This window comes from Ovis aries, chromosome 8, assembly GCF_016772045.2.
Source record: "Ovis aries strain OAR_USU_Benz2616 breed Rambouillet chromosome 8, ARS-UI_Ramb_v3.0, whole genome shotgun sequence".
Lineage (NCBI taxonomy): Eukaryota > Metazoa > Chordata > Mammalia > Artiodactyla > Bovidae > Ovis > Ovis aries.
In genome coordinates this window covers 62,148,700-62,161,188 of record NC_056061.1, presented here as the reverse complement: position 1 = coordinate 62,161,188, position 12,489 = coordinate 62,148,700, and the positions used below count along the sequence as shown (strand labels likewise).

At 36.9% G+C, this 12,489-nt stretch overlaps 1 protein-coding gene across 1 annotated transcript in view; it reads right to left on the bottom strand.

Moving 5' to 3' along the window:
- PEX7 (peroxisomal biogenesis factor 7) overlaps positions 1–12,489 on the bottom strand; it is a 75,930-nt gene that overhangs the window by 13,171 nt on the left and 50,270 nt on the right. Inside the window, exon 9 of the mRNA XM_027972493.3 lies at positions 6,576–6,675. Coding sequence (XP_027828294.2) covers positions 6,576–6,675 — 100 coding nt within the window. The remainder of the gene's footprint in view (positions 1–6,575; positions 6,676–12,489) is intronic.

Genomic DNA, 12,489 nt, shown 5'->3' with positions numbered 1-12,489 from the left:
AGAACTACCTTATGACCCAGCAATCCCACTTCTGGGCATACACACCGAGGAAACCAGAATTGAAAGAGACACATGTACCCCAATGTTCATCGCAGCACTGTTTATAATAGCCAGGACATGGAAACAACCTAGATGTCCATCAGCAGATGAATGGATAAGAAAGCTGTGGTACATATACACAATGGAGTATTACTCAGCCGTTAAAAAGAATTCATTTGAATCAGTTCTGTTGAGATGGATGAAACTGGAGCCGATTATACAGAGTGAAGTAAGCCAGAAAGAAAAACACCAATACAGTATACTAACACATATATATGGAATTTAGGAAGATGGCAATGACGACCCTGTATGCAAGACAGGGAAAGAGACACAGATGTGTATAACGGACTTTTGGACTCAGAGGGAGAGGGAGAGGGTGGGATGATTTGGGAGAATGCCATTCTAACATGTATACTATCATGTGAATTGAATCGCCAGTCTATGTCTGACGCAGGATGCAGCATGCTTGGGGCTGGTGCATGGGGATGACCCAGAAAGATGTTATGGGGAGGGAGGTGGGAGGGGGTTCATGTTTGGGAATGCATGTAAAAATTAAAGATTTTAAAATTAAAAAAAAAAAAATTAAAAAAAATAAATGAAAAAAAAAAAAAAAGAAAGAAAGAGGACTAACACTTGTATATTGGAGAACACCTGCTTTTGGAAGGATGGTAAGGAAGAAACTGGCATAGGAGATGGAGATATTTAGCAGAGAAGTAAGGAACAACTGGTTAGCATGGTTTACATGAAAGCAACAGGAGGGGAAGATGTTTCTTTTACAAAAATTATATAGCTAAAAAAAGAAAAGTCCGAGAAAAGGCTAACTTGGTTTTCAGAAGCTTTTACTGGTGACCTTTTGGGGCTTAACTTCAATTGAATGATGAAAGGGAGACGGGTACAGGGGCTAAAAAGAGAGTGTTGACTTTGAGAAGTAAAAGCAACAGTTAAGCTACTAATTCTTGATGTCTAATAATAGAAGAGAAACTAAATTTACTGGTAGGGAGGTAAGACAGTGGGGTCAAGAGAGTTTTGAAAATAGAGAAAAGAACTGACTGGAAATCTACAACAAAAACAAAATCCCACAGTGGATCATTGAGGAAGCGAAGATCTGAATGAAAAAGCCAGTGAGAAAATTAGGAACCTAATGGAAAGGGGGAAAAAACAGAGCTGAACATAAATATTTTGAGGCCACAGAACTGAAGGAAGACATTCATTCTTGTCTATTTATACAATAAGGTAGGAGATAAGGACAATGTTCAGAGGGTTAATGATGTCACAGAAGGCTGAGGGAAGATATAGTGGAGAATGGGCTGGAAAATCAAAAAGACTTCAGAGGCAAGTTGAGTAGGACCAAGAGCCTAAATGAAGTTTTTCTGAAACAGTAATTTGCTGTGTGCTGTCACCATTTTTGCTTGTTTTTTAAGAAGCAATGCACCATAGTCTAGAGAAAGAGAAGTGAGTAAGAGAGTGAATGACTGATTCAGGAAGGGAACCCAGAAACAGCAGAGGCTAAGGTGGGAACAATTCAGAACCTCTCATTGCAAGGGCTGTTCATGGAGTGCAGGGGGCAACAGAAACACGATCACAGCAAGATCCCACAGAGCTGGGCCAGGGGAAGGTTTTGTGGCTGGGGGAAAACAAGCAGTTGTTATACAATTTGAAGTTAAATGCTACACAATTATGAAAGCCTCAAAGAGGCAACAACAGAGCCTAATGCCTGAGAACACTGGGTGCTTCTGGCACCTGTTCTTTTCAACTCTAAAGCCAGTCTATGACAAAAGCACAAAATACCACCTCAGACTAAAGCTGAACAGGACATGTACATCCCATCTACCAGCAATGCTAGTTGTTTTCTAAAATCTGATTTTCCAATCTCATACTGAGAATTTTAAAATATTTTACCTACTGTCAACCTTTAAACTTGGTATCTATGATTGTAGGAATAGGGATCTCAATCAAAACATGAGCTGAATGTTTTAATGATAGCCTAATATTTCTGTTGTTTTCTTATTATTTTATTTTAACTGAGACAGAACTGACATGTTAACATCAGTTGCAGATATACAGCATGATTATTTATATATATATATACACCTATATATATATCTTATACATATATATACACACACACACAGAGAACCAAATCTAAGCATCTTTCACCGACACCAAATGAAAATACACAAAATTTCTTCTGCTTTAAGGAAAAATCTTGCTTCCCTGGTGGTTCAGACGGTAAAGAATCTGCCTGCAATCCCATAGACGGAGCCTGGTGGGCTACAGTCCCTGGGGTTGCAAAGAGCTGGACACACCTGAGCAACTAACACTTTCACTTTCACACTTTATATGAAGTACCTAAATGTTCCTATCATGGATAGACTAGGAATTCACTCATTAAAGATTATGATTATAAGTACTGATATTTTGGAGTCCCAGAAGACAAATGCATACATGTGATAAAATCACAACAATGAAAAACATGTATACAAAGTGACCGGAAGAGTATTTACCTTTGGGAAGGAGAGGTGGAGTGAGATTTGGAAGGAAGCATGACTAGGCTTTTTGGGATGCTGGTAGTGTGTCCCATACTTAACCTAAATGGTTGTTACACAAGTGTAGTTACTTCTTGGTAACTTACTGAATTACACACTTAAAATATGGTAACTTACTGAATTACACACTTAAAATATGTGTTTCCCAATGTATGTATTATACTTCAAATAAAAATTCCTGGAAAAAGGCTGAAAAGAACCAAGTTAATATGGTATAATACAGATTCTTTCTAGAGTGGCAAAACCATGGATAATCTTTATCCTTTCTTCTAAATATAACTTCTCAATTTCATCAAAGGAAAAACAATATATTTATTAAACACATAAATGAGGTATCTTGGAATGAACTAGTAATGTCTGCTTTTTAAAAGAGAAATAACTATCTTCCAAATGCATAAATACCCAGCTTATAAATACTAAACTAAATATCAATGAGCAGAATTGATACTGAAGAGACAAAGTCAGGGATTCTAAAAATACATTAATACAGAAAATTCCAATTATACCAATGGACATATATGACAGGTCTAGAATCATTAGCCTAAAAACAGAAAAAAAAAGTTTCCAATGTAGAAATAATAAGGGTAAGAGAGAAAAGAGAAAATGCCAGGACTATACAAATCAAGATCAGAGGGAAAGAATTCAAAGAAAAATGTTCTGAAGTGAAAGATGATTTCAGCCTGGTTAACAAGAGGCCATGGAATATTTCCTAGCAATTATCCTTAAAGAATGACCCAAGACACTTATTTGCCAAGTTTTAAACTTTTAAAGACAAGACCTTATTATACTCAGTCAAAAAGAAAGGAGGTTATAATACAAGAATGTCTTTGGATCTCATTTTTAAGATCTCTAAGAAGGGAGAAGCTAAAAAGAAAATTATAAATACAAGAAAAATCTCTTTTAAGACAGGGAATATATTAAAGCATGGAAGCCCAAAAGTACGTCAGCAAAGTCTTACAGCTGTTAGAATCAACACAAGAGATAACAAGTTTTCGAAAAATTGAAAGGTACTCTCTAAGAGGTGAGAAAAAAATACTTTCGAATATTACGAACAAAGAGTGAAATTAAATTAACATGCAATCAGTAATCTCGAATACATATATATGAGAATAAAGGATAAATATATGTTAAAAATAACTTAAACTACCAACAAAAGGTTAATGCGGTAGATTGAAAATGGTTACAAGTTCTTTGCAGCTACTCCCAACAAGAGGTGGAGTCTCTCTGTCACTCTGAATCTGACCTGGCCTTGTAACTTGCTTTGCAACAGAAGGAATGTTGTATGACTTTGAAGTCCAGTCCTGAAGACACCTCACTATCAGCCTCCTGGAAATCTACAACTGCTAGGTTAAGAAGCCTGGACTCATCTGGAAACACATGGCTCAGAAGAAAACCAGTGCTATACTCTATGTATTTATGTGAAGCCATCTTACATAGCCCTGGTTAAGTCACTAGATGACTGGAGTCATCTGAGTGACCCCAGGTGAGATCAATAAAGGAACTACTTGGCTGAGTCTGGTGTAAACTGTTGAATCACAGAATTAATTGTAAGCAAAGAAAATTGTTGTTTGAACTACTAGGTTGTAAGGAAGTTTGTTATATAGCAAAAGATAACTGAGATAAGTGAGAGAAAGACAGGGAAGTGAACCAAGAACTTGATGCTTATCTCCCCTAGAAAGGAGTTTAATGTTACTTGGTAAAACTATACATTAATAATATAAATAAAACAAATGCTTGCATTAAAATGTGATTTTAGATATGCTCTTTTAAAAAAAATGTTGGTTTTAAAAAAACTTAGTTTGAAAGGAAAGTTTAAAGTCTAAGACAGAATATAAATAAAATAAAGGGAAAAAGATAAATTTACAGGGAGAAGAAAAGTATAAACTCATCACTGAAAATGTTAAATCATATGAAACATCCAGCAATTTATTCTGAATCTTTCCATCTTTCCATCTCTAGTCATACCTATGGTTTGTTCTCCCACAACAGCCAGAACGATCTTTAAAAACACAAATCACTGGACAGCCAAGGGCAGTAAGAATGAAACTGGACCACTATCTTACACCATAAACAAAAATGAAAATGGATTAAAGATTTGAATGTAAGACATGAATCTGTAAAACTCCTAGAAGAAAACATAGGCAGTAAGCTCCTTGACACTGGTCCTAGTAATAATTTTTTGGCTCTAACTCCAAAACCAAAGGCAATAAAAGCGAAAAAAAAAAAAAAAAAGTGGGACTACATCAGACTAAAGATTTTGCCCAGTGAAGGAAATCATCAAAAAAGATAACCTACTGAGTGGGAGACTATGTTTGCAAGACATATATTTGATAAAGAACTCATATAACTTAGCACCAAAAACAAATAATCTGATTAAAAAATGGGCAGAAGTGAATAGACATGTTTCCAAAGAAGCCATACAGGTATAATACATGAAATGGTGCTCAATGTCACTATCAGGGAAATGCAAATCAAAACCACAATGAGTATCACCTCACACCTGTGAGAATGGCTCCTAACAAAAAGACAAGAAATAATAAGTGTTGGCGAGGATGTGGAGAAAAGTGAACCTTTATATACTGTTGGTGGGAATGCAAACTGGTATAGCCACGATAGGGAAAAAAATGAGTCCTCAAAAAATTAAAAACAGAACTACTATATGATGCAGGAATTACACTTCTCGGTATCTATCTGAAGAAAATGAAAACACCAATTTGACATTTGGCACTCTCCAAGACCTGGATGAGGAGTCGCCATGCATCATGGATGCACATGTACTGCCTCAGGCCACGGGCTGGGGACTGTAGAGATGGGTCAACAGAAATATCCGAGAAAGAAAATATCTAATTTAGGGTCCCTTTTTGGGTACTGTCATGCTTCAATAGGCACATTATAAGATTTTTATAAACTGGGATAGCAATGATTATTTTATTAAAAACAGCTTCTATGATAAATGTTTTTCTCAGAAAAGGAACTAGTATATTTAAAGCACATTGTATTTACATTAAGGATCATACCATTTCACTTATCACTATTTCAATTTCTTCTCTTCTTAGATGCCACTAAGTCATTTTCAAACAGTTATTCTAATGCTAATGAGACTATTTTAACATACAATGAGAATACTTTAAACTCAGAATTATGTCTTGAATTTCTAAAATAAAAGAAACCCATGTATTCATTTAAATTTAAGAACACAGTAATGAGAAACAGAATTTGCTTTGTGTTTAACTTCTAAAAGTTATCATAAATGCATAACTACGTAGTCATACAGTAGAATTTCCACCTATTATTTTGTTTCAGGTATAGGATGGTATTTTCACATAGCCTGCATTATTAAAGTATCCTATCACTCAACGTAGTCAAGTGTTTCTGATCTGAGTTTACAATTTCCAAAACTGAAGCTGCTTTATTAAAAACCTGAAGAATATTTTAAAAAGTCCTCAAGAGAACAAAAAGGGGGAAAGATGAAGTCTGGTAACCAGAACAGCAGCCACTCTCCTCTACTTTGTCCCGCACGCGGAGCCTCACTTCTGACCTGGCATGAGGAGACGAAGGTGGCAGTCCTGAGAGGGAGACGGCCGGCCCACAATCTCAACCGCTCAGCGGGCAGCCGAATCCAGGAGCACACACGCTTGCCCTCCATCAGCCTCTGGGGCCCATCCTGCCTCACTCCATTCTCCCCCGTCACCCTTTCCACTGGCAGAGGTCTACAAGTTAGGCACAATAATTTGGGGGAAGTGTCCTTTTCCTCTCAGCAAAGTTAACCCTTCAAGAGGAGAAAAGTATGTTAAGTTTCTGGATACCTCTTCTTCCCTAGTATTTCAAATGCTCAAGTTTACACAGTGAAAAAGGTCAGGTTTCTTAAGTAAATGTACTTTACCTTGCCCTAAAGGCAAGAATTTTGTTCATAGAAGCAATGCATGCCACACGTAGAGCTATTTGTAAACTGTATGGGTAGGAAAAAATATGAGGAGATTGATCCATTACCTGAGTAGGACTCTGAAGACTTAAATCTAAACCACAAGTAAATTCTGTATGATGTTCCACTGTTTCAAGAAGAGGGTCAGGCTTTGAAAAGTTCCAGAATCTGTGAATACAAAGAAAAATAAAGAATTTAGATATTAAAACTACAAAAAAACTTTAAGAAAAAAGATATTAAACATAGCAAAGATTTTATCAAAACAGGCTCAACCAAACATAAATGCAGAGCCCCACTACTAATCTATGTAAAAATCTAATAAAGAAAAAAAATGTGTTTTCTTCTGTATATAAAAAGACAAAAATCAAATGGAATTATTAATCAATACACTCCTGTTTAAGTTGATTGTATTCCCATTAGTATACTTTATAGGCCATAAGTTATAGCTAATTTTTTTAAAAATATTGTCCAAGGACATTTGAGATGAGAGACACTAGGCTTTTTTAGCAATTCTAAAAGCATTCATGGCTGTAAAATAAGGATATTGGATTACATGAACTCTTAACATTTTGTGTTTTTAAATACTACTTCATTTCTCAACAAGTGACGTGAACAGATCGTAGGTTTAATTTACATTTCAACAGCAATTCAAAGTCTTTAAAAAGAATCTGTTCTCTTATGAAAATGTCTGTTAATTCCGAAATTCTCTTTTTTCTGAGGCAGGGCCTTTCTTATAGATTCCACATCAATGTAATTTCTAGAGGCAAGAAAAACTGAAATATGTTTTCCTTGGCCAAAATTAAATATTCTATTTATCCTCTATAGACTGGGAGTGGTAATGTTTATCATAATATATCTCTGATTTCTACTATACAGAGAAGAATTTTGTCCTGTTCTCAATGCACAAAATAGTACTTTATGTCTGAAGCTTTATTTGCTCATCATCTTTATTATTTGACTCTACACACACCACAAAAATGGCATATTCAGAATCACAGAGTCATACCAATTCAGCTTGCCTAATCATCTACAACATGGGACACACTGAAGGTTTAGCAGATCTCTTTGAAAGAGAGTAAATACACAGAACCAACAGTCAGTTTGTTTAACCTGGTGGTATTATTTCCCTAATAAATACAGAGTTGGTCTTATTAAGTTTGAAAAGGACTGTTGCTATGGATAATCCACTGTGGGGTACCACAGAGACAATGAATAAACAGCCCATTTATCAGATCACTGAAATCTACACAATATTTAAGGAGAGTGATTTTACTTTTGAAAAATATCTTGTCCAAACAAATGAGGGTACAGGCTGCAGTCTTTCTCAGAAATTATAATAGTGGTCTCTGATGTTTTTGCATATGTGTTCATTTGGATCTAGAGACAGAAATTGTACTGAAGTCTAATTTTCCAGATCTTGATAATGTTTATAAGCAAAAGTAAATATATAACTGCATAATTTCATTCCTGAAACATAGTTATTCATGGATTTGCACTGAGTCAATAATCAAATGATCTTGTACATACCCACTTTGTTCCAAAAATATTAAAATGGTTTTTAAAATATGCATTTAATATGGCAAAAAATATATAAGTTAAAGGAAAAGTAAGGGTATGAAAGTCAGTTCAAACCTGTAATGAGACTAGTAAACAAAAATATATATTCATGAAGTTGTATATACTTGACAGGAAGGACTGTGAGATGCTAAGCCTTTCAGCAGTCAAAGCAGAATAGGAGACATGACCAGGCCCTGAATTCATAGTGTCTACATCCAAATTGCTCTTGGAAATTTCAAAAGGAAATTCATCCTTGGGAATTCACATTACCTGAAGAGCATCCTCAACATTCCTTAAGGAAACACAGAGATGTTTCATGGGTTCTTCCTCATGAGTCAATAGCATCACACCAAACGGTGGTTTAGCAGAATCCCTCTATGGGAAGGTCATTTAATCCAGGTATCAGCTCTCTGACTTCATTTGAGATTTAGATTTTTTTTTTTCAGTAGAATGAATTAAATACAAACCATAAAAAATGGTTTTAGAATTGTTTTTAAAGATAATCAGAAAAGGAGTACGTCAAGGCTGTATATTGTCACCGTGCTTATTTAACTTATATGCAGAGTACATCATGAGAAACACTGGGCTGGAGGAAGCACAAGCTGGAATCAAGATTGCCGGGAGAAATATCAATAACCTCAGATATGAAGATAACACCACCCTTATGGCAGAAAGTGAAGAACTAAAGAGCCTCCTGATGAAAGTGAAAGAAGAGAGTGAAAAAGTTGGCTTTACGCTCAACATGTAGAAAACTAAGATCATGGCATCTGGTCCCATCACTTCATGGGAAACAGATGCGGAAACAGTGGAAACAGTGGCTGACTTTACTTTTTTGGGGGGCTCCAAAATCACTGCAGATGGTGACTGCAGCCAGTGAAATTAAAAGACGCTTACTCCTTGGAAGAAAAGTTATGACCAACCTAGACAGCATATCCAAAAGCAGAGACATTACTTTGTCAACAAAGGTCTGTCTAGTCAAGGCTATGGTTTTTCCAGTAGTCATGTATGGATGTGCGAGTTGGACTGTAAAGAAAGCTGAGCAGCGAAGAATTGATGCTTTTGAACTGTGTTGTTGGAGAAGATGCTTGAGAGTCCCTTGGACTGAAAGGAGATCCAACCAGTCCATCCTAAAGGAGATCAGTCCTGGGTGTTCACTGGAAGGACTGATGTTGAAGCTGCAACTCCAGCACTTTGGCCACCTCATGCGAAGAGCTGACTCATTAGAGAAGACCCTGATGCTGGGAAAGATTGAGGGCAGGAGGAGAAGGGGACGACAGAGGATGAGATGGTTGGATGGCATCACTGACTCAATGGACATGGGTTTGGGTGAACTCCGGGAGTTGCTGATGGACAGGGAGGCCTGGCGTGCTGCGGTTCTTGGGGTTGCAAAGAGTCAGACACGACTGAGCAATTGAGCTAAACATGGATTTGTTTATACCCTCCTAAGAAGTTTCTGGAAAACAGTTTTTATTGTTCTTTTGTTATTTTAAGCCAGTTAAAGGATAAGGCAGCACTAAGGACAAGACAGGTGGCCTTGACAAAATTTGGTTACTAATAAGGGCATGTGTGTGAAACCATCCAACTTTAGCTTGAACAAGTGTGACAGAGAAAGTCACACATGCAGGAAGGCTGAAATTCTACTCAAAAAGTCAGTTTGAATTTGCTCTAATACACAGTTTAATGGGCGGTCATGGCCCCACCCAGTTTCACACCACAGATTCATACCATCCTAATTTTCACATAGGAGAAACTATCAAGTATTACTGTGCATTTTGCAAAACCCTTATGAAACAAAATGCATGCTAACAGTCTAAGGTTACTATTTGGTGAAAGGTGGGCTAGTCTAGTGAATGTCATAATAGCATTATTGACTATTACACCATTTCACAGCTCCAATGTAATTATGAAATTATGTAACATATAAAGTGTATATTATGGTACAAAAACAATGAGACAGTCATTCCTAGCAGAATGGCTGACTAGGTGCCTAGACCAATATTCCTACTGAAAAAACCCCCAAATCCTACATAATACAGGAAAACAAACAAACACCAGAAAAACTTCATAAAAGCATCAGCAAGGAACACTCAGGTAAAAACCATGTGAACAGTGAAACCCAGAAATGGATGTGGAACAATGAAGCCAGTTTTTGTCTTTAGAGGATCTGCTAAATAGAGAGAACCCAAGCTTCAGATTTAATTAATATTAATGATTTTCACCTAATTAAAATGTCTTAACAAAAACATCAAGTTGAATACAGTAAACTGCAGAAGCTAAATCGGTTGAGAAAACCAAAAGCAGAACAATGTGACTATACACTATAATTTGTTTCTTAATCGCTAATGGCTCTTTCAATAAATAACAGAAAGAAATGTATTTTTCTTCATTCCCACCCGCCAATGGCAACCACTGTTAACAGTTTGATATGTATATACTGCCAGAATTCTGTCTCCATTCATGTTGCAACAGGAAGGGGTGGCCTGTAAGGAGGAGGTGAGCTTTTCTCCAGGTTTTCTTCAATTGCAGTGGAGGGAGTGGACAAGTTCTCTTCCTGCAGTCTTCCTCTGGACTCTAGGGCTCCAGAAGTTCTATACATCTCAGGACTTTCATATGCCTATCATGGCAGTAAAATTGGCTCCTTCTAATTGGGAGAAGTCAGGCCACATGTATCATTAAATGGTCAAGTAAGACATATTATTTTTAAGTGAAATGTTTGTTTTGGTCTAGCACATATACTACTTGGTGCCTTTTTGTCTCTTTGCTGATGAAATCACTGACTCATGGGAAGTAAATACACTTGAAAGGCCTCCAACGATTAAAAATATTACAGAACTGTAGGAACATTTTTCATTTAAACTGGAGATGGAAAAAGAAAAATTCATCATAGGACAATGTCTGGGTTGAGTTTCTTTTCGCCTCTGACTACAGTTCATGAACACAGCAAACATGTAATACTGTGTCTAAACAAAACATCGAAATTATTTCAAAAATTAAGCCAAATTACTTTTTACTTCATTTAAATGTAATGTGAAATCTCTATACTAATGCTTTTGAAATTTAGCCGATAGGTGAGTTCAGCAGGTTTAAAATATTTTTCAAAGTTCTTTCTTTTCCTTTTCTGTTTCCAACTTTGGAGTTATTAACTCTTTGTCTTTCCTAACTTCAAGAAAAAGATGGGGAAATGCTTTGGCAACTTTTCAGTGTCTTATATGTACATTAGTTTTAATTAATTAGTAATTAGTTAATTATGAGGCTTTTGTTTTCGAACTGCTCATAATTTAATTTTTTAGGGATCAGAGGACCGACCACTCATGGTCTTCTCATGTTTTTAAAAGTTTAAGCAAACTGCACCATTATGAGTCCCTCTGTTTGCACTGTTGGGACTAGCAGACTCTAGAGTGATGAGCAAAAATGTCACAACAGCTTCTTTCCTCATTATTTAATTACTTATTTATTCAACAATTTGTAAGTCCTAGAATATGCCAGGTACAAGCACAAGAAGCAAGAGAGCTGACCTCAGACTTCCCGCAGCTCATTGTCCAGTGGGATAGACTGACATAAAAAAAAAAAAGTCACAAAAACACAAGTGTAATTGCAATTGACAAGTACCCCCAAAAGACAATGAAGAAGGATGTAAGAATGAACTCACGAGTAAAGTGACCCTGAGCTGAAATCTGAAGGGTGAGGAGATAGCCAGGTGGAAAGCAGAAAAAGCAGCTTGGATTTAAGGTGCTAGCAGTGATGATGAAGAAAGGCTGGTAGGATGGAAATAAATTTAGGCGGAATTAATAGGACAGAAGAAATCAAGACTGACTCCCATGTTTCTGGCTTCCAGCATAATACTTACAATGCTTCCGCTATACATTTATTTACAGACCTATTGTCCTCTAGTGGGGATTCCCTGGTACCTCAGCTGGTAAAGAATCCGTCTATAATGCAGGAGACCCCAGTTCGATTCGTGGGTCGGGAAGATCCCCTGGAGAAGGGACAGGCCAACTCCAGTGTTCTTGGGCTTCCCTGGTAGCTCAGATGGTCAAGAATCTGCCTGCAATGTGGGAGACCTCCATTTGATCCCTGGGTTGGGAAGATCCCTTGGAAGAGGGCATGGCAACCCACTCCAGTATTCTTGTCTGGAGAATCCCCATGGACAGAGGAGCCTGGCGGGCTACAATCCATGGAGTCACAAAGAGTCAGATGTGACTAAGCACAGCACATTTTCCTCTAGTAGCCTCCTTGAATTCAGGGACAGTATCCTATTTGTATCTCTTGCATGTATAAAAATGTCTGTCTCACACAAGGACACCCGAAGAATGTTTCATGAATGGATGAATAAAAAAATTAAGTGAGGATATAAAGGACAAGATAGAGAAACAATAAAGGCCAACTTCACAAATAAGGTAACGTTTAAATCACCTTTAGACCTGG